General features: G+C 38.9%; 1 protein-coding gene across 3 annotated transcripts in view; it reads right to left on the reverse strand.

Moving 5' to 3' along the window:
- The window catches only part of Dpp10 (dipeptidyl peptidase like 10), a 725,523-nt gene that overhangs the window by 567,834 nt on the left and 135,371 nt on the right, over positions 1-22,318 (reverse strand). For all 3 annotated transcript variants that reach the window (XM_052736764.1, XM_052736765.1, XM_052736766.1), the window contains one exon: positions 7,749-7,863. In XM_052736764.1, coding sequence (XP_052592724.1) covers positions 7,749-7,863 — 115 coding nt within the window. The remainder of the gene's footprint in view (positions 1-7,748; positions 7,864-22,318) is intronic.

Below are 22,318 nucleotides of genomic sequence, written 5' to 3' on the forward strand. Positions count from 1 at the left end.
CACCACAGCAAACTTTAACACATTGTCATATAAACTAAATTATGTTCTGACACATTTTGGACACTATAAGGAAATTAGCACAAAAAAAAAATACAATAGTAGAACAAACACAAAATTGTAACTATTCCTTCTCTATTTTTATTAGGTATCAGAAATATGTCTATTTAACAAGCAGTAATGGGACTCAGAGAAATGACTCTGCAGTTAAGAGCACTTGCAGAGGACATTGGTTTGACTCCTGGCACTCATAGTGAGTGGCTCACAACCACCTGTGACTCCAGCTCCAGAAGATCTGATGCCCTCTACTGACTGACCTCTGCAGGCAACTGCAAACACAGACACAGGACATGCAAGTAAACAAAATATAAACAAGCTTTTAAAATAACAGTGAGTTTACTCCCAGGAAACTGTGAGGCTGTTATTGTTTTCTCATGGGCAGGCTAATAGTACTGAGCAATGTGACACTCTTGTATGCTCATCTGTGCTGCTCCTGAAAAAGCAAACAGAGACATTCCATAATTCCTATCAACATAACATAATCTCCTTTTCTAATTCAACAAAATAAAACAAACAAATTGCATCTTGTTTGATGTTGATGTTTATGCGTGGGTCATGCAAATCTCAAAATCTGTAAAACATTATTTTCCCCTCATAAAAGCATAATGAGAGAGTTTAATTGCTGCTTTGACATTTTAAGACACAGGTCGCACGCTTTAATGACACCTGTTAAATTATAGCTGCCAAGAAACTGTTCGCAGCAGAATCTAACATGACATTCTAACTAACTCTAAGCAGGAGCTATTATTGTGATGGCAAATAATAGTGGCTGGGATCAACACACTTTGAATTTCTGCATAACAAAAACAGATCAGCTGTCACATGTCCAATCAAGTCCTTTATGTCATCTAATACTATGCTCAGATAGCTAGATGTCTTTCTCTCATTTTATCCAAATCGAAGCAGATGAATATATTTTTAATATTTGAGTGTCTTTGTTTTAGAGAGCTGTTTTACTGTAATTAAATAATATTTTTTATTCAGTTTTAGATATTCTATAATGAACTTTAGTAATTTTTACTGACTCCCATTTTTCTGCCCCACCCCCACTGGCCTCCTTCTTCTCAATAAGGCCCCAACTACTTCAATATATTCTTTTGTGTGTGATCACTGAATTTGGAGCAAGGGCAACTTACAACTAGTTCTTGACCCATCCACTGGAGCACAGTTGAACTACCAGGGCCCATACCCAGAAATAAGGCTGACACTCCCTCCCACAAAAGCCGTCAACTGTCACTGTTTCCTGTTAGGAGGGGCCTGCACAAGTCCCTCCTTTGTCCATGCTGGAATGTTAACTAGCTTGATCTTGTGCAGGTGGTGTGCAAACAAGAATAGCTGCTATAAATTCATGAGTCCCAGAGTCCCATCAAGCCTAGAAGACACTGTTTTGCTCTGGTCCTCCTTAACTTCTGGCCTTTACTACCATTCCATCTCCTTTTCTACAGTGGCCCTTAGGGACTGATGGGGAAGGGAGTAATATAGATGTTCCCTTTTGTGGCTGAGCAGGCCACTGGCATTTACTCTCTGTACCATGATCAGTTGTGAGTTTCACCATCAGTCTCAGAGCGACTTTTCTGATGGAACCTGAGAGCTGCACTAATCTATGGGTATAGAAATGGGGATTTAGGAGGCTGTTGGATATCATGTTCGTTTTGTGAAACAAGAGTAGTAGATCTATCCCTGAGACCTGTGAACTTATCAGTTATGGTTTTATAGCCAGGTTTACTGTACCAGGCATGTTTTTTTTTCTCCTGTGGACTGGGCATTAAATCAAACCAGCAATCAGTGGTGAGGGAGGCTCAAGTGTGGAAAGGGATAGGAGAGTATGACAAAAGATAGGGTAGGGGAGAAATAACTAATACTAAGGAGGATTGAAAAATTCTGATTAAAACAACAATTTTATAAGACTCCCATATAAAAGTTGAAGAGGATTTATCCTACACAGGAGAGAATGTTCCTGTTAGAAGCTCTATGTTGACAAATACAAAGCCCAGTGTCATGTGTAGGGTATTCCCCACTGAGATGTCAGTCAGACATACTCCAGACATCTCCAAAGCAGTGCAGTATATTGCCCCCACTCTTGGTTCCCCACCAGAACTTGATGATAGAACCCAATTATGGAAGACAGCTACATATTTTGGTCATAGGACATAAAGAAATCAAGTTGGTACTGACTAGCAAACTTCCTCCTTGATGGCTATCTCTCATGGTATGGAAGGTTCTATGCAGGCTGTTGGGGGAAAAAGTCATGAACAGTGTTACTCAGCTGTGAACCCTATAAACTGTAGTAACAACTGGAGTGGCAAAGTTAAATTGTCCTAATTTGTTTAACATTATGCATGTTTAACATTTATACATGTTTAATGATATGAAAACAGTAGTTGATATTTCTTTAAACAAAAGCATGATTCCCTAAGTGTTGACCTCAACTTTGGTTCTGTTGATTGTCGTGGCCATCTGTCTGGTATCCTCTATTCTTTGTCCTAGCCTGTGACTACAGTGAACTACTTGAACCTCATGGCTTCCACACTCTACCAGGTAACATAGATCTGTCTAAACGTTAACATCATTGACTTAGTCTAGGGTTTTGTAAACTATTTCCTACCATGGCATTTGAACCATGCATAAAAGTCTTAAAATTGACACTACTTCAGGAAGTAGAAAAAAAGGTGTTACCTGCTAAGAATTGGTTAAGCTGAGCTCAGAAATGAATGTCTGATATTTTTCATGTTCTGATTGGTCTAAAAAAATCTGTGTCAGATGCTCATCTACAGAGCACCAAAGTGATAAAAACTTTCCAATAGGAATGCCAGCTAGAGCTAACATCAGGGACACTGTGTCAGCCCTCTACAATTTCAGCCTTAGTCAGCCATGATAAGAAGCATGAAGTGAAGGGCAACATCCCACTGAGGCTGAATAATGGTGTCATGTAAAGAACCCACAGGGTGTTATTTCAACATGACAGGCAAATTGAAGAACTTGATGGATATCCTTTACAAAACATTGTGACTAAAAAACTCTAGGCACTCCTGTTTCACAAACATGCCAAAATTGGTAAACCATATTCCTCAAAAAATGCTTTTCAGAACATGGTAATTCTCTTTCTACACTTAAGAAATGTGTTGGGGGTGGGCATACAAGTATGTTGATATGTGTGTGGGAGGGTCATGTATGGTTGTGTGTGTGTGTACATTGTATAGGTGGCCAGAGGACAATTTCCAATATTCTCTCAAGGAACATCTTCCAGATCCTTGTCCTTTGGGATAAAGAATCTCATTGACCTAAAGCTCAACAACTAAGTGAAACAGAATGGTTCTAGAGTCCCGGGGATTCGGCTGTCTCAACCTTCCTGGTACTTAAATGACAAAGACATAGCACTACAGCCAGATTCTGGCCATCAGATTTAGGTATTCCTGCTTACACTGCAAGAATTTAACAAGTGAGCTGTCTCTAGTCTCTACTGCATGTTTGATGTAACTCTAACACTAGAAAGAAAATTTGTTCACATTAGACTGGTTTACTACATCCTTATTGTGAAAGCATTGGTACCATGTTTATAGAGTGTAGTTGTTGACTTTACATTCATTGCCTTCTAAAAGTGAAAACCACCACTCCTCCCTCTCCTATCTTTTCTTTTCTTTTTTTTTTGTCTGTCCTTTTGTTTTGATACAGTGTCTCTCCATGTAGGACAACCCTGACTGTCCTGGAATTCCCTATGTAGACCAGGCTGGCCTCACACTCACAGAGGCCTGTCTCTGCCTTCCCATTGCTGAAATTAAAAGCCTGTGGACCCATTATTTCTTAAACCTAATACAAGATAAAAGGTATGTAGGTTTGTTTAATATAGCTAAGTACTTGACTCTTGAATTAAATATTGAGTGAAGTTCTTTTTCTTTCCCTTCAGAAATGTTTCCTTTTAAAGAGAATGCTTGATTGGGTAACTCAGTCTTCAAAAACAATCAAGCCTTCTCTTCACAAGGCACAGAAGGTTCTGACAAGTTGAAGACTGAGGCACCTGTCTGAAATTGCTACTGTAATAAAATCTGCAATCAAGCCAAAATTACAATGAACATGTGTTTGTCTAGATATAGTTTGCATTCCTCAGCATTTACCTACAGACTCTGAGGCTATTCTGAGAAAAGCAGCTTCTGAGTAATTTCTCAGACTAGATGATCTTTTGTATGTGTTCACTTATAGAAACCTAAATATAATTGTTTTCAAAGTGAAAATGACACAGAGTGTGTCTAAACTGGATTTATATATGGCCATAGACTGGTCATCATTATTATAGTGTTGCTGTTATTCTTACTATGTTACATGACAGGCATTTGATATGCAATAATTGCAAAAGCAAAAGATCACTTCATATCCCAGAAAACCCACTCTCTGTGTCTGTCTGTCTGTCTCCTCACCACTTGTGTGTGTGTGTGTGTGTGTGTGTGTGTGTGTGTGTGTGTGTGTGTGTGTGTGTGTGTATGTGTGTGTGTATGTTTATGTGTTGTTTCTCCTCTGGCTGGCACCAGGCTTCAGCATTTCCTCATTCTAGAATGAGATACATAGGCAAATTCCAGTTCCCTGGGCTGCTTTGTTTCTTAGTCTAACAACCAACAGGAGGGACAAATATGTTTCTTTAGAATACCTTCATCCATGCCAGGCCAGGGAAAAATATGCATACTCACCATATCCACTTATATCACCTCCCCAGACCATTGGCTTTGTAAACAGCGGTGTTAGTAGCAGTAGCATGGGTATCTATTTGCTAAAGTACCATAGTCTACCATAATGATTTCATTTTTAATTTCATAATATCTCTACCAAAAATAACATGGAATTCCAATAGCATTTGAATATGTGGAACACACTTGGAAAATTATAAATTAAAAACAATAGTTGGTCACTCTCATCTGTATGACTAATGTCATATGCAATTCAGTTTGGATTGAGTGTGTGTGGTGATTTTCTACATTTATGTGTTTGTGTAACGGGAAGAGAAGATTGTGCGTTTAAAATTTAACACAGCAGGAGCACAGGCTAACACCAGAATATCTACAAAATAGTTTTATCTCCACATCTGCCTACTAAAGGTTTTTTGTCCTGTTTCCTGTGTATGTTGTGGCATACATATATGTGCATACATGTTTCCATGTATGTGAACACATGTGTGCATGTGTATTTGGATGCCAGAGGCTGATAAGAAGTCTCCTTCCATTTTCCTCTCTATTCGGTGAGGCAGACAAGGTCAAATGAACCCAGAGCTTACCTTCCCCTCATCTAGCATGCTCTTCTAGCCTGTTGCTGCAGCCTTCTTTTGCTGATATTAGAACAAACTCCTTTGGGCTTCCAAAATAGATTGAAGACCAACAGTTATCCAGGAATCCTCCAGGCCTTAGCACCCAAGTGGGACTGAGCAACTACCAGACTCCCCACCTTTCCAGTCTCAAACAGCGTTTTGGACTGTATAGACCATGCTGCGGAAGCCGTTCCAATAATTCTCCTTTTAATATATATGTATTACATTCACTAAATGAGTGAGACAAAAATCTGAGAGAATGAACCACAGAGGCAAAGGGAGTAGAATCAGATTGGAAGGATGTGTGCAAAAGAAGTGCAGAAATTGTGGAACCCGGTTTTTGCATCTGGGGAATAGGCATCCATTCAAGACAGCAAAAGCAAGTGGTTCATTTTTTTGTAATTATGCTCAAATTCTTATGTTTAAGTGAAACACCATCTGAACAGAAGCTCATCTTCCTGGAGCGGAGCCTCTTGGCATGCAGCAGTCACTTATTAGAGCCATCACGTTGCTCAATTACACCAAAGCACAGATGTACAAATGAGGCAGTGAGTGGGAGGCTCCACGGAGCATACCCAGGGAGTCAGTTCTTTCCAGGAAATTGTTTTCATCTCTTAGTTCTTCTGTTACCTTTGTCTCCTCGTTCCTCTCCCTCTGGCTCCCTTCCCTCCTTTCTCAGTCTCTCCAGAGGATACATAAAAACTATCAACTATTTATTTTCAGTAGTTTACACATTTGGAAATCACCATTTTTTTACAAAGATAAAATATTTCACCAAGGCCCACACTGGAGTGATTGATAACTGTCATTTGTGTAATTAGTCACTATAATTACATGAGTAAATGACGCTGAAACGGAGCCCTTGTTAATCACATTTTGTTCAACAGGAAATAATTTCACTGTCTTTGCAGGCTTTGATAATGAGGAATGTGGGGCAGGAGCTGAAGTGTAAATAAAAGCACTCAGCAAGAGGTCACAAGTGTGTTCCTTTGGTACACTTAAGCCACTCAGTCCTAGTCCAGAAATGACTACATTTCCATAACACTAAGCACAGTTAGTTCGTCTTTGCCAAAGATACTCAGGTGAGCTACAGAAGCATGTCAGTTTTGTCCTTTTCTGGAAGATTGCTTAGGGAGACAACTACTTCTGCCTCCTTTATTAACAGCAACTAAAGACTAATAAAACTCCTGAAGATTGAAGGAGTACCCATGGAAGAACTAAGCCCACAATGATCCCCATATCAAAATAGCTGAAGATCCCTGTCCAAAGGTTATTGTAGGAGGATATTCATTAAGGTATCAAAGACACCGTAAATGAAAATGGAAGAGGAGAAAAGGAAAAAAGGTCTCTACTGTCTGATCTCTCTCTTGTGATAGGAGCTCTACCTCTCTCACATTCTATATGTCCCTATATTGGGTTATCATCCACATAACTGTAGTTCCAGACTCCACACCTGCAGTCTTCAGCCCACAATGAAAGTCAAAAGTGTGCTATCACTGTGAATTACTGCATTTGCAAAGGATCTCAGAACCAATGCAATCAACACCGAGGACAATTTTGTTACCAGATTCAAACGCAGCCTCTCTCTTAAGATCTTGTTCCTTTGGGGTCTTATGTATCCTGGACTGACATTAACCAATGTAGACAAGAAGAATCATGTGCTTCTGACCTTTGGGCATCTACCACCACCACCTCAGGGATTATAGCTGTGCACCACCTCTGCTCACTTATGTAGTGCTGGCTGTGGATCCAGGGCCTCATTCATGCTAGTCAAGCACTCTCTTCACTGAAGTACATCCACAGACCCCATTTGCACCCTTCCTTTTTGAAAATGCTGTATAAATGCTATTTATGAAATGTTTATGTATCATACATAATATCTGGAGTTTAGATTCTTGCACTTGGCATTAGGCATTAAACACACATGCTCCTTTGTGTATTTTGTGTATGTTGAGCATTGACTTATTTCTCTATGTACTACTGTTGTATTATATATTTGTTCATCCATTATCTACTTGAAGGATAAATGGATTCATTCCTAGTTTGGGGTGGTTTGTAATACAATTTCTATAAATATTGGAATGCAAAAAAGAGTCACATGACTTAGACATTTGTAAAACCAACAAATAAAAACTAAATATTTGTCTTTAGGTAGTAACAGAGACCAACAATGTTCTTAACATCCTCATTTTATGTATCTCATGTTGCAGCTTCACCCAAAATACCTACATAATAATCAAGCTACAAAATTCACCATGCCAATAGCAAAGTTATCAAATTGTGCTTAAAAAAACTCCAGCCTATATTAATCTGCCCAAATAAACCACATACTACCACCTTCTTAAGGCACCATGAGCATCCACCACAGCACCATCCAAAGACAGGAGCAGCAATAGATTACCTGGTGTTAACAGGATGACAGACATCGTGATGAGTGAGCATACTACCAAGATCACCAGCAGGGCGATGGCAATTCCCTTCCAGTTTCTCTGTGGAGGGCTGTTACTTCCCAGTTCCTATAGAGACAGAAAAGGAGTTGCATGAATATACTTGCTTTAGGAGAAATACATCCATAAAGGAAAGATTCAGCACTGGTACAATCACAGTCTGAAATGTTATTATAATCAGTTTTCTCTTCAGCAACTTCTTTAATTATTCAGTGGATATCTTTGAACATCCATTTGGTGGCAAATCTCCTTTCCTTAGAAAAGAAAGTAGCAGAGCTTTATTTCCAATGTCTTGGTGAGATAGAGCTCCAATGCTTTAACTGTGGGCAGAAGACTATGTAAAAGGGCTGCGAACAACAATGTTAACATTCAATTGTCATCACTATAATCGAAGATATCACAAAGAATTAAATACACGCTTAGTCTCAAAGCATTGTCAACTGCTGTTTTAAATGTATGAGGGAAAAGATTGAAAACAAGAAAATGACATCAAATGTTCTTAACTATCAAACAGTATGCATTTGTTAATGTAGTCAGTTATTTCAAATAGATTTTCAACCAGTCATTAAAAACAAACAGAATCTAGCAGCTAAATTAAATAAGTTATTCTGTATCAATGGTTAAAAATATTCTTTCACTGGAAAATGTGCATATATTCGCAAGGAGATCAGATTGATGGGATAGGGTAAACTCGAACATCTCTTACAATGTATATAGTTGAGGTATTCATTCCCCAGTTGACCTATGTTCTACCCTGCTGTTTAGAAGTGTAGAAGCTTAATTTGCCAAAGCAAAGTCCAGGACACACAAGATTGAAATGAATGCCAACTTTTCATTGAAGTAATTTTATACAACGTGGAACTTGAATCTGGAGAGATGGCTTGGGGCTTAAGAGCAACTAATGCTCTTGCGGAGGACCTCAGTTCTGTTCCCAGAGCCTATATTAGGTAGTTCACAACCAACTGTAACTCCAGCTCCAGGGGCTTCAATGTTCTCTTCTGGTCTCTGAAGTCACCTGCACTTTTAGGCACACACTCATATGTATATTCTCTGTCTCTGTCTCTGTCTCTGTCTGTCTCTCTGTCTCTGTCTCTGTCTCTGTCTCTCTCTCTCTCTCTCTCTCTCTCTCTCTCTCTCTCACACACACACACACACACACACACACACACACACACACACACACACACACTAAAATAAAGTTTTAAAACATACCACACTGACACTGATTCTCATATTGTGATTATAGCACTGAGTTCAGTCATAAACACACTCAGTGTTACCACCTGGGACAAGGAAAACTCAGTTCATAGGAGATGATGTATGGTGAGTTGCTCTCCTTCTCAAAGCAGCCATCCTAATAATAGTAAGTTTGTCTTTCATGATGAGGGAAAATTACAGTGACTTTCCATACACCAATTTTCAACTTTTGCTTGTTTTCTTTCTGTGTGTAACTGTTCTGCTTATATTTGTGATGCATGTGTGTGGGTGGATGTATGTACATGTTCCTACATGTGAATGCAAGTGCAGAGGCCAAAGAAGGTCATCAGATGTCCACTCTATTACTCTTCCTCTTATTACCTTTAGATGAAGTTTCTCCCTGGACCTGATATTGGCCATTTTTTGGCTAAACAGGGGGCCCCAAGCTCCAGTATCCTCTTGTCTGTCTTCCACTTCACAGGTGTTAGAGGCATGTATACTCACATCCTGCTTTTCACAAGGGTGCTGGGAATCTGAACTCAGGACCTCATGATTGTGCACCCAGTTCTCATACCCATGAGCCACCTCCCTGGCCTTAAACTATGCTTATTTTTTTACCCCTCTTTTTCTCTTATACTTGTGAGAATTTCTATTAATTTTCTCCCACATAAATCAAGTGGGTGCTTCACTACATCATTCATTTTGGACTAGTTAACACAAACAATAGATGATGAGAGCTGACAAACTCTCCCCCGGAATGTGGTATTCCCATAGGCTTTTCAAGGTGTTCATCTACTACAGCGGTTTTCAAACTGTGGGTTGAGACCCCCTCAGGGGTCACATATCAGATATCCTACATATCAGACATTTACATTACAATTCATAACAGTAGAAAATTATAGTTATGAAGTAGCAATGAAGAAATTATAATTTGAGGTCACCAAGACATGAGGAACTGTAGCATAAGAAGGTTGAGAACCACTGATCTATTGGAAGAGGTATATGTAATGATGGGTAATTCTCTGTGGTAATGCTTATATGCTCCTCAGAAGCCATTGACAGGAGTAATCACTAGTATGATCGAAACCAGCAAATGTTCTGCAAGTTACCAAATACTTGATCCCAAGGACCAATAGATAAGTTTGGAGAGATGATTCAGTCAGTAAAACATATCCTTTGAAGCATGAAGATTGAAGACCTGTTTTTGATTCAGAGTACTCATGTAATAAAAGAAGCTAGGTGGATGATATATGTAATCTTAGTTCTTGAAGTGGCAGTAGAGACAGGAGGATCCTTGGGGTTTGCTGACCAGCTGGTCTGGCTAAATCATTGAATCACAGGCCAGCAAGAGATTCTGCCTCAATAAAACAGGTGAAATTCATACTTTGTACTTAGGAATGACAATAGATGTTTACCTGTGACCTGTCTACACATGTACACCCACATGGAAATGCACCTGCATACACATCCACGTATACACACAAAAATAAATTTGTAAAAAAGTGTTTTCTTTAACTACATGTATAAGTAAAAATGGGAGGTTTTTTTTAAATATCATTATTCCTGCTTAAAAAGATATGCTAATACTTGAGGCTTAAAGTCTGAGCATTTATCTCACTGGTTCTTCAGTCTGTTTCTGAACAGTCACCAGCTGTCCCAAAATGAAACTCCTTGCCTTTTATCTCTTCCCTGTATTTACTTTAGTGCTTCAATAACCTTCCTACGTGCTTAATTCTTAAAATATAAACATGACGTTTCCTAAAATTCAACTCATAAAACTCCAAATTATTTCAAATGGAGCAACAGATTGTACCAAATCATTCCCTCTTGGGAAGCTCAAATTTTTAAATTATTTTTATTTGAATTGTTTCTATTCTCTTCATGTTGTTCATATTTTCAACTGCAAATAGTTTCAAGGATGATTTGGTCACAAGTGGTCCAAGGACATTTGTACAGAATTGTGTAGGCTTAGCACATTTGAGATTCCTCACATTGAGCATCAAAATTCAGTTGGTTTGAAAACATTAACGATAAACTCTGAATCACTAATAATGTGTTGGTATCACATTAGGGAAAGAGATATAAACACTTTACCCTGGTGCTATTTGACTGGGAGCAAGACTAAATTTGAATTCTCTACTTTCCTTGTATCTTCCCCTGCCCCTGCCTGTTCATTGTATGAGTCTGAATCTGTGCCTGTCTGAAAGTTGCTTTCCGAATCTGTCTCTGTGTCTCTGTGTGTGCCTTTAACAAAGGCCTTTGCTATGTCTTTATTGAACAGCACAGAAAGTATCACATGGGAAAAGAATGGAATACTTTACAGAAACAATTAATAAAGTTTTACAAGGAATTAAGTCACTGACTACAACTGACAGAGACAACCAACGGTGATACAAACATCATTGTTTATCAAGCAATATCTATATGTTACATTCAGTAGTCATAGTGGATATTCATTTTCTAAGGTTGCTTTCAACATATATTTTATGTTTTCAACCAATGATTGTCCCAACATACCTAACAGATACCCATGCATTACTCTCTGCATCAGGGGCATGGAAGAGTAGGCACCTTAAAACTACAGCTGTGCATTAGCTTAGTTTGTAAGAGTTGATTGCATAGGAAATTCAATACAATTAAAGGTGATTGTTCCACTATTCAGTTAAAGGATGGTTAAACAAACAGGCTGAGTACATAGTAGTCTTAAGTCTTATATGATCTCAAAGTGTATTAACTCTGTCAGTGAGATCCAGGAAAAGTCCCAGTCTCTTAGAATTTAAGAGATATTTTCTTAATAATTTGTTGCTTCACTGAAAAATCTGAAAATATCTTTAAAAGTAGCTAAAATAACCAACTCTGGAAAGTTGTCCTCTGACTCCCAAACACTCCTGAACTGTGGGACACTACACACACACACACACACACACACACACACACACACACACACACACACACATATAATTAAAACAATAAATAAATGTAATAAAATTAATTTGAAATTTTCTATATTATTTCATATCAGAAAACAGCATTTAGATGTAATATTTCATAAAGCAAAAGCTGTGAATTTCAATTCATTTGGGATGTTTGTAAGATGTAGTTAGAAAATGTTTACCCAGATCTTACCAAAAAAAAGAACCCTCAAAATACAGAACTCTGACAACTAGCCAAATTTCCAAAAAGACTGCTCTGTATCACTTTACAAAAGGTCTGTAGTGATCTTGGGTTCAGAGTTTGAGAACATTATACATGATGCACCTGGGAAGACATTAAGATGTGATGTGTGCAATGAGCACAGGGTGTACTGAAAAGTGTGACAAGTGCCAATGTAACACAAGGCTAAATGCAAATAACACAGAAGCATTCTGAGTTTATCATTTCCCACAAACTACACTGTGGGAAATGAGGAATGTCACCGATTTCTTCAAACAGACATGAAATAATCATTATGCATAGTCAACATGTACAGAAACAGGCTGGTAAAGGCTATGGGATAGTGTGGGATTTTGAAGCCATCCCAAATCCAGAATTACAAATTAGAAGCACTCTTTTTAAAAAGAAAGTCTATTGAAAACTAACGTTTGTATGTTAAAAAAGTTCAGTGATTTGTGTGGCTCTTTACTTTTTTGAAAGAAAGTAATTGACATAAGTTATAAGCTAGAATAGACTAATAACAAATTGAGATAATATTCAAGGAAATCCCAAAACATACAGGACTAAATACTTTTAGTGTTTCTTAAAAACTACATTTTGTGTGTGTGTGTGTGTGTGTGTGTGTGTGTGTGTGTGTGTGTGTGTGCTGACAATAGCTCAAGTGTGAAGGTCAGAGAGAAGACAACTTTGGACTTTGTTCTTTCCTTCCATGCTGTGTGTATGTGTGGTACACAGATGCCATGGTGTGATTTGAAGGACAGGGAAGAACCTGCAGGGGTCAGTTCGCCCCTTATACCTTGTGTGTCCTGGTGGGGAACCTCAGCAGCAAGTGCCTTTTCCTGTGGAGTGATCTTACCCTCCCAGGATTACAGATTGTGTCTGAAACTACTAATTTTGACACCATTTTAAATGTTTTCTAGAATACTAAGGCAATTTTGTGTGTGGTACTAGGAACTGAACTCATAGCTTTGTGTTCCACTGAATAAAATCTTTATCCATTTGTTTTAATTTTAACTTTATTTTCAGACAGACTATCACTAACCAAGCCTGGTCATGAACCTGATCCTCCTGCCTCAGCAACTGCAGTAGCAGAGATTACATACATATACCACTCAGCATATCTTAAAAAGTGTGTTCCTATTTTCTTCATAATATATCTGAAATAACAGCATAAAAGATATTCTGAGGGCAAGCGGGATGGCTCAGTACGTAAAGGCACTTATTGCTACCCCTGACTTTGTTAGTTCAATTCCTTAGGATCCAAAAGGCAGAAGCAGAGAACATATTCCTGGGTGTTATTCTGACTTACATATATGCACTGTGACACATGTATGCATGCAAGTGTAATCTACACCCTACACACCCACAAGTGTCAATGTAAATAAAAATTTGAAATAGAAATTTTGAAATCAACTTAAATAAATTAAATTTTAACATCAAGAGTCAATAATGTGGAATAGTTTACTAATAAGTGATAATCAACTAAGATCCATAACAAAATAGGATAACAGATAATTTCTCAAATTTAAATTCCAGTTAATAATCATAGTGGCCAATGCCTCTTAAAATTCTCTAGTGTCCTCTTGTGCACTCACTATTTCCCCATTTAATCTCTCTGACCAGAGAACTCTATGTAATTAGAGTGACTAATTTTAAAAAATGATCACATTAGGGGCCATGGAAATGGCTCCGTCAGTAAAGTATGTGTGGTGCAGCACAAGGGCCTGCATTCATTGCCCAGAGCCCACATAAAGTTGCTAGGCATGTCAATGTGCCTCTAATGTCGGCACCAGGAAGACAAGGACAGGAGATCCCTGGAGTTCACTGGCCAGTGGAGGCTAGCTGAATAGATGAGCTCCAGGTTCGGTAGGAGACAGTTTCTCCAAAATAAGGTGGGGAGCATTGGAGAGGGATACTAACATCAACTCCTATCCTCTACATTCATGTACACACACATTACACGGACTTTTTTCTTTGTTTCTCAGTGTGTGTGTATACACCCACGTGCCTGTGCCCTCTGAGGGAAGAAGAGGGTGTCTCATGCCTGGATCTAGAGTTACAGGCACCTTTCTCTTCCAACATAGAAAACGATCACATTACACATCTTTTAAAAATATGCTTATTACAAATAAATGCAGTTTGACTGAACAGGGTGAAGCTAACAGCGGCTGCAGCCTCACTTGGATTTCGTGAGAACTGGAGAGTGCGTCAGTGGGTCAGGTCAACAGCTGCAGCCTCAGTCACCTGACTTTTGTTACACCTATAGAGTACCTCAGTGGGACATGTGCAACCTCAGTGCCTTTTACTGCTCTTTGCTTTAAGGTGTGTGTTGCATTTTGGTTTTCTTTTTCACCAATACTTAGCTTCTGAAAGAGATGGAAATTGTATCAATTGCCATTTGCCATTCATTCCTCCCCAGTAATTAGAATTGTGGATGACATGCCTTTATAGTAGAAATACCATGAAGTTAGAAGGTGTGGTGGTCTGAAAGAAAATGGCTCCTATAAAGAATGGCACTAATTATTTGGAGTTGTGGATTTGTTGGAGTAGGTGTGGCCTTGTTGGAGGAAGTGTGTCACTGTGGGAGGGGAGGGGGGGGTCTCCTATACTCTAGATACACCCAGTGTGACACAAAGTTGCTTCTGCCTGTGGATCAAGATGTAGAACTTAACTCCTTCTCCAGCACCATGTCTGCCTACATACCACCATGAAGATACCTGGACTAAACCTCAGAAACTGTAAGCCACCAGCCCAATTAAATGTTTTCCTTTATAAGAGTTGCTGTGGTCGTGGTGTTTCTTATGGCAATAGAAATCCTAACTAAAACAGAAGGGAAACAAGGATCATTACCAATAAAGTCTATAATGTATTTACATTTTCAATGTTCTGACAAGAGATTTTAGATGAGGCTAAGCATCTGTGGTACTTACAGTTCCAAACCACAGCTAAATTTAGTTTCAAAGTAAGTGAGATGGAAACAGGGGGCTGGAGAGATGGCTCAGTCTCTGTGAGAGCTTGTTTTTCTTTCAGAGGACCTGAGTTCAGTTCCCAGCACCTGTATCAGGCAAGAGAAAACTGCCTGTGACTCTAGATCCAGGGATGAGACACCCTCTTCTTGCCTAAGTACACAGGTACATGCAAGAACAGAGAGAGAGAGAGAGAGAGAGAGAGAGAGAGAGAGAGAGAGAGAGAGAGAGAGAGAGAGAGAAAACGAGAACATAGAATAAATCTGGTATCAAAAAGATAAAAACAATCAGATCTAAAGTTGGAAAAGTAGTCAACTAGGAGCACTAGCCTTGTGCACTGATCCTGTAGCCCATAAGCCACAGGAATGAAACCCAATTCAACACTAAAAAAAACTTAATTAAAACTTTTTTCGCTGTTTTTATTACTAAATTGCATGATTTTTGAGTGTACTTTATTGATGACAATGTCATGTATCAAAATATATGATATGAAAATGTCTTTCAATTAAAAACATTAAAAAATAAAAGTTTAGACACCGCTGTTAGGGCAAGCCCTAGTTCCTTCAAAGACACAGCAAGCGTGAAAATACCTGCAGACCACAGGATGGTTTGGGCCTTTGTAAGCTCCTGCAACAACCAGGGGAATGGTGATCAAGAAAAGAATGAGAAGAAAAACTAAATTTTAAAGAAAAAATGCAGAGAGAGAGAGAGAGAGAGAGAGAGAGAGAGAGAAGTAGGGTTGGATCGCTTTTGATTTATACTGACTCTGGCTCTATCATCTCTCAACAAGGAAGGACAGCTGAGAATTCACACAGTACTCCAGTAAGAAACATCCTCAGCACTATAGAGGTGGCTCAAAGTTGAAGAGCACTTGCTGCTCTAGCAGAGGCCTCAAGGCGGCTCACAACTGTACGTAACTTCACTCAAGGGTTCCTATGGCTTTCTCAAGTACTTGTATTCCTATGTACACACACACACACACACACACACACACACACACACACACACACACACACACACACACACACACACACACTAAATCTTTAAACAAGGAAAACAGATCCATCATGCTATCAGCTATGCTGTGTCAATTTTCCCATTACTTCATAATGGTTCCTGCCAGCTGCTCCCAGTTCCTTTCTTCCGTCTCTTCTGAGAGCTCCTCTCTGTGCTCACCATGTCACAGTCCCCTGTTCCCCTGTGCTTCACCTTCTTCATTGTCCTATCTTCTCTAGGTTTGGAGTTCTGGGGCCCTTATCCATTTACTCCCTTACTTCTCTATATGAACTTAATCTAGAGATCTCATCAATATAGTACTTCATAAGTGACTCCATTTTTTAATTAACTAAACATTCTTTGACAATATCATACGTATATAACATATCTTGCAAACCTTCACCCATAACCTTTCTGATCTCCCTCCCACCACTTACCAACCCCAGCTCCGCAAGAGTCCTTTTCTCTCATTCATCATTTTTGTTTTGTTTTCTGATCCACTAAGTTTATCCCGGGACATCTGTGTGACCATGGGTTTGGAACAGTTCGCTGGAACCTGGTAGGCTCACTATTGGGTAGATAACTAAAGACAATGATTGTCTCTTCCCCAGATCCACCAGCCTCTCCCCAACCTATGATTATGTTACTAAAATTGTTTGTCAACTTTGTATATCAGTGTCAATGATGACTGAAATAAAGAAAAGCAAACTCTAGGACTCAGAAAGCTAAGGATATTACTACACTCTCTGAAGGCATAATCTCCTGCCTAGAAGAGCAGCCTTGTGTACCAGTACCAGTTGCTCTCAATAGTGCATACTTCTTAATAATGTCTGTGAGACCTAGACCTCTCAATTCTGCTTCTCTGAGCCCCTCTCCTCTCATTAACAGACTCATGCTAAATAGATTGTGGAACTTAGTATGAACTTTTATACTTTTCCAAATCTTATTTCTCGGTAGTGTGTTGCTCTCTACCTTTCTAGACCATTATTTATCACACCTTAGTATGATCCATAAAACAGCACTGTTAGCATTACCTGAAATCTTGTTTGAAGTAAACATTATTCAGCCCATCCCAGACTTCCCAAATCCCTAGAACCAGAGCAGGCCGAGCAAAGAGTTCCCTGGGCTCTCCAGAGGAGTCTGCTATAAACTGAAGAAATATTCTTTGAGGGTGGGCTGTGCTAACCAAGATCACTGCCACCTGTGTATGTACAACTGCAAAGAATTTCTTGCTAGTTCAACAATCTTTGTTTTTAAAAACCTCCCTAGGTGAGGGGCTTGGAGTGCAGCTCAGTTGGAGAGTGAGAGAGTATTTGTCTAGCATTCATGATTTCCTGTTTTTTTTTTTTTTTATCCCCAGAACTTCATAAACTGGGTGTGTTGATGCACACCTGTAATTCTAGAACTCTGGAAGTAGAAGCAGGAGGATCAAGACCATCCTGTGTGATGAGTTAGAAACAAGCCATGGCTACATAAAGTTCTCTTAAATAACAAGCAAACAAACCAACAAACCACTACAACAAAAAGATAAGCTAGATGATTCCTGTGGAAAAGAAAGAATGAAAGTTTTCAAGTTAATATGATCTATCTTAGACTCGAAGCAAAGTGGTATCTGTATTATGGCTTGGTGGTTGCACATTTAGTACAAGTGGATTTTATTCTCCACTCATCAAGTTACTAACTCTGTTCATACACAACTGTCTGAATCTCTGCCAGCAGAACTATAAACTTAACTAGTCATGATAAGACACCAGATCTGGCTGATTCATATTCTTCTGTGCATGCTACTTTTTCATGGTATATTTAACTCTAATCTGAGCTCTACCTGGTTAGAGACTAATTCATACGCATCTGATGTAGGAACATACACACCAAATGTTCTCAAAGCATCTATACTGAAGCATTTGCTCAGTTTTTCACTTTAAGGATAAAGAACAAATGTTCATGTCAGCAATGTGAAGCCTTGGGGGAGCAGTTAACAATCACATGAGAATTTCAGAGACATTCAGATAAGGTCAGTGTGCAGCTGACAGTTCATTTCAGGAGCAATTTTGTGCAGTATATAGGATGCTGGGGGGGGGGCCCAATATGTGACTGAGTAGAGTGTTTGCCCACCATGCAGGAAGCTCTCAGTTCTATCCCAAGCACTGTATAAACAGCATGGAAGCACAGACCTGTAATACTAGCACTTAGGAGTTGGAGGCAAGAGGATAAGAAACTAAAGCTCATCCTTACTATGTAGTGAGCTGGAGGTCACATTGGGCTCCATGAGATCTTGTCTCCAAAAGAAAGAGGAAGAAGAAGAAAGAGAAGAATAGGAAGAAGATTGGAAGATTGACTCTTCTACAGTCTAGGTCAGCAGCACTGTGTCTCTGGTTTATTTAGCCATCATATATTGCTAACAGACCAGACAGTTAAATTTAATTATTTTTTTAAAATATGTATGCCTGTACTTTTTTTGTATATGTTTATCTGAGTGTATGCATGTGCCACATACATGTGGGCAACCAGAGAGGCCGGAAGAGGGTGCAGAATCCCCTGGAGCTTGAGTTACAGGCAGTGTGAGGTGCCTGATGTAGGTGTTGGGAATCCATCTCAGGTCCTATGCAGGAGGTGCTCTTAAATGCTGTGCCATTTCTCCAGCCCACATATTATATTTTTGAATATAAAAATAATTTTCTGCTGTTTACCAAAAATTCTAGAGTGAAGCTGCCTTCGTCTTGTCTTCAAAGCATAACACAATTTGGGGTATCCAGTGTGTCTACCCACATTTATTAAAGAATTTAAAAAGCTGTTGTTTTGTTTCATATGTCATATTTACTTTCAAGTTACTTCCAGAACATATTTCCAAATTATTTTTAAGAATCTATAAAAAGGAATGATATGAAGTTCACTTGAATACAGATGATCTATGTTTAATGTAGAATATTCCTTATGAAAGAACACAGAAACCCTGGCAACTTGGCCTGCCTACCAGTCAATTAATAATTACTTGTATGAATCATGATAAATCTTTTTTAAGTATCAAACAAGAAAAGCTACATGAAGCTAATTTATGTCACTGGTTATTAGGTGATAGAGCCAAGATGTCATAGAATCCACACTTGTTAATACTCCTTTGTATAACACACGTTGCTCACACACAAAATAGGGTACAATTTCTGTGAGCTTTTCACAAAAATAATGTAGTGAAAAGGGTTTGTGAGCTCTTTAGTCTATCAACTGAAGTTCAGTAACCATATCTGGCTAATTTAAATAAAGGAATAAACTGTACAAGGATTAATGGTCTTTAAAGCAGGGAAAAGTAATTCCTTTCAAACAGAGAGTTTTAAGACTTCTTTAAATCCTCAATAAACATCTAGATTTTCGAAGACTAAGTTTGATTCAGGCTGTGGTTGAAGTAGATGACTGCACACACTGGCTTGATGGTGGAAGGAAGGAATAAGGGGTAGGGATGGTGGACAAGCAGAAAAGAAGGAGGAGGCAATGAAGAAGAGAAGGCAAGGACGAAGGAGGGGGCAGTGAGAGACTTCAGATGAGCGTACTGCCATCAAACAAAGGACACTCTGTGGGAATATAAATAGTCCATTCATCATGAAAAGAGAGAAATATTTTTTAAATACTCAACTCCATTGAGTATGATATTAAGTATGAAAGGAATCCAGGGAAGAGAGGTCCCTGGTGCAGTTCATTGTGAAGTGTGTTAAAGATCACATCTGTTCTCATCCTTCCCCAGTTAAAGAGTCTCAGTCAGGGCGGGGGGAGTGGGATGTGAAAAGTGGATAAATGTCACCCCAGCTGAAGACCCTCCATTGTCTTTTCAAGGTAATGTTTAATGTGTTTCCTTTTCTGCCAGTAAGTTAAAGGTTGTAATTGCCCAAGAGTCAAATTAAGATCCCAAACAAAGGTTAAGCAAAATAGGACTGCTCAAGATGGCCAAGGAGCCCTGAAGCTCTGAGCTGAGTTAAAGGCTGGCATTATTAATTTGCTCTTCATAACAGGACTGACCTTTAGATGGTACTGGGAATGGAGGGAGGGGATTTGGCATGAACCTGACCTCATCTTAACTAACTGTGTTTCTTCTCAACTATCACAGCTTGTAAGCCAAGACCTTCCTAGTTGGATCCAATTGGTCTGTCTGCACAGTGCCAAGTCTCAGAAGACAGAGCCAACAAAAGGCCGTGGATAGGAAGGTTTCCTCCTTTTCAGTAGAACCTGTGACTTTCTCAGGAGTCAAAACCAATATTAAAAGAGAAAATTTATTTTATAGCTCAAACATTGTTTCCCAACATATTTACATACTGAGCATCTACCAGTTTAAGTCTGAAACAAATCAGACACAATACACTTTAAAACTAAATATTTCATCCAAAGTTAAAATTTCAAAGCTGCCTTTTAAAGAGAAGAGATGGAAACACAGTTACTTTTTCTTTTCGTTTTTTTTTCTTTTTTTTTCTGTTCTTTTTGTTGTTGTTGTTGTTTTTCGAAACAGGGTTTCTTTGTGTAGTTTTAGTGCCTGCCCTGGATCTCACTCTGCAGACCAGGCTGGCCTCCAACTCACAGAGATCCACCTGGCTCTGCCTCCCCGCTGCTGGGATGAAAGATGTCAACGCCCGGCATCACTTTTTCTTTTAAATTTTTACATAGAATGTGCATAGGAGACATGTCTGATGCTATATTATATAAAGTAATTCAGTACCCTAATGAGGCAGCTAAAGGTAAGACACCAAATATATATCTTTTCTTCCAAGAGAAAAACAGAAACAGAAATTAATGAAATGGGGCAGAACAAATACTAAATGTGCTTTTAATTATTTTTATTGCTTTTGCTATTAAAATGTTAATCAGCTCTGTGCAGGTATTTTAAAAGGAAGAAAATTTCGAATTACATTTCTCCTGTACAGATGAGCATTCCATGATCCTGTAAGTTCAATTTCTGTATGTGTATAGAACATTTGTGTGTCGACTGCCCCAGTACCCTGATGATCACAGCCAGCTTTAATACATAAACACTGTGCACACACATTATACAATTCGGAACAGAGTTTACATGGGCTTTTATTTAAACCTAGAATAAAGTTGTTCTCTGTATACTTTTCAAAAATTCCATGGATCAGGAACAATTAAATAAACACTAGGTGAGTTTTAATTTCTCTTGTAAGTATGCAGCACACACTATTTATGTCCTGCTTAGAGGATTGCCCCGCCTAGCTGAAATTCTTTGTGTGGAAAGTCAGGCAAGGCGTAGCCTCAAACCAGTCAATGTTTCCATTCATGGATGGAAGAGAGCTTTCTTTTTCCCCATTCTCTGTGAATAGAGCAGCCAGAATTCTCAAGTCTCTTAGAATGCCCTCTCCATTCAACAATTTAAAAATAGATCATTCCTCATACATCTTTAGAGGAAAACTGCTACAAAGTGTCCTTTTACAGGAATTAAAAGACCACAGGTTGTTTAAATTAATAGTATCCCTTCACTTTTTCTTTTCTTTTTTTAATTTTCATATTCCAAGAGGAGAACAAATTCTGTCTAATGTCTGCCTGGGGGAGGAGGCACCAGGGAGTGAGGACCCATCTGTTAGGAAGAGATAACAAATTCCAAGACTGTCTCTGCTGTAAAATTACCACTACTTGGTCACAAGAGAGACGATTCATTTTGAGTTGATGCTTATTAGCATAACAGCAGCATTTGGAGAAGTTGGTGTTTAATAGCTGATTCATTTCTGTTATAACCTTCTCTGTCATAAACATATGAGCATAAAACTTTCCAGTAAATCACAACAATGAATCAATGTACCATTGTAGACATGGTCACTTTTCCTCTTGTCAGTTATAATTTTTACAAGGGGGCTGTGTGTGTGTGTGAGTGTGTGTGTGTGAGTGTGTGTGTGTGACTGTATGTGTGTGTGTGTGTGTGAGTGTATGTGTGTGTGTGTGTGTGTGTGTGTGTGTGTTCATACAGAGGCCCGAAAGATGACATCAAAATCACAGTTCTACCAATCTTATTAAGACATGGTCTTTCACAGAACCTAAACCTAGGCAGCCTCGGGAGTGCTATCTCCATCTGCCATCTATACACACACACACACACACACACACACACATACTCACACTCACATATACAAGCAGTTCTTCTCTAAAATCAGATAAATATTTCTGTCATAGTTCAACCTTCTTGTTAATGTGTGTCTATCATACACATTCACTATTTGGCT

The sequence above is a fragment of the Peromyscus californicus genome, unplaced genomic scaffold (assembly GCF_007827085.1).
Source record: "Peromyscus californicus insignis strain IS unplaced genomic scaffold, ASM782708v3 Scaffold_14__1_contigs__length_90479793_seg_2, whole genome shotgun sequence".
Classification (NCBI taxonomy): Eukaryota; Metazoa; Chordata; class Mammalia; order Rodentia; family Cricetidae; genus Peromyscus; species Peromyscus californicus.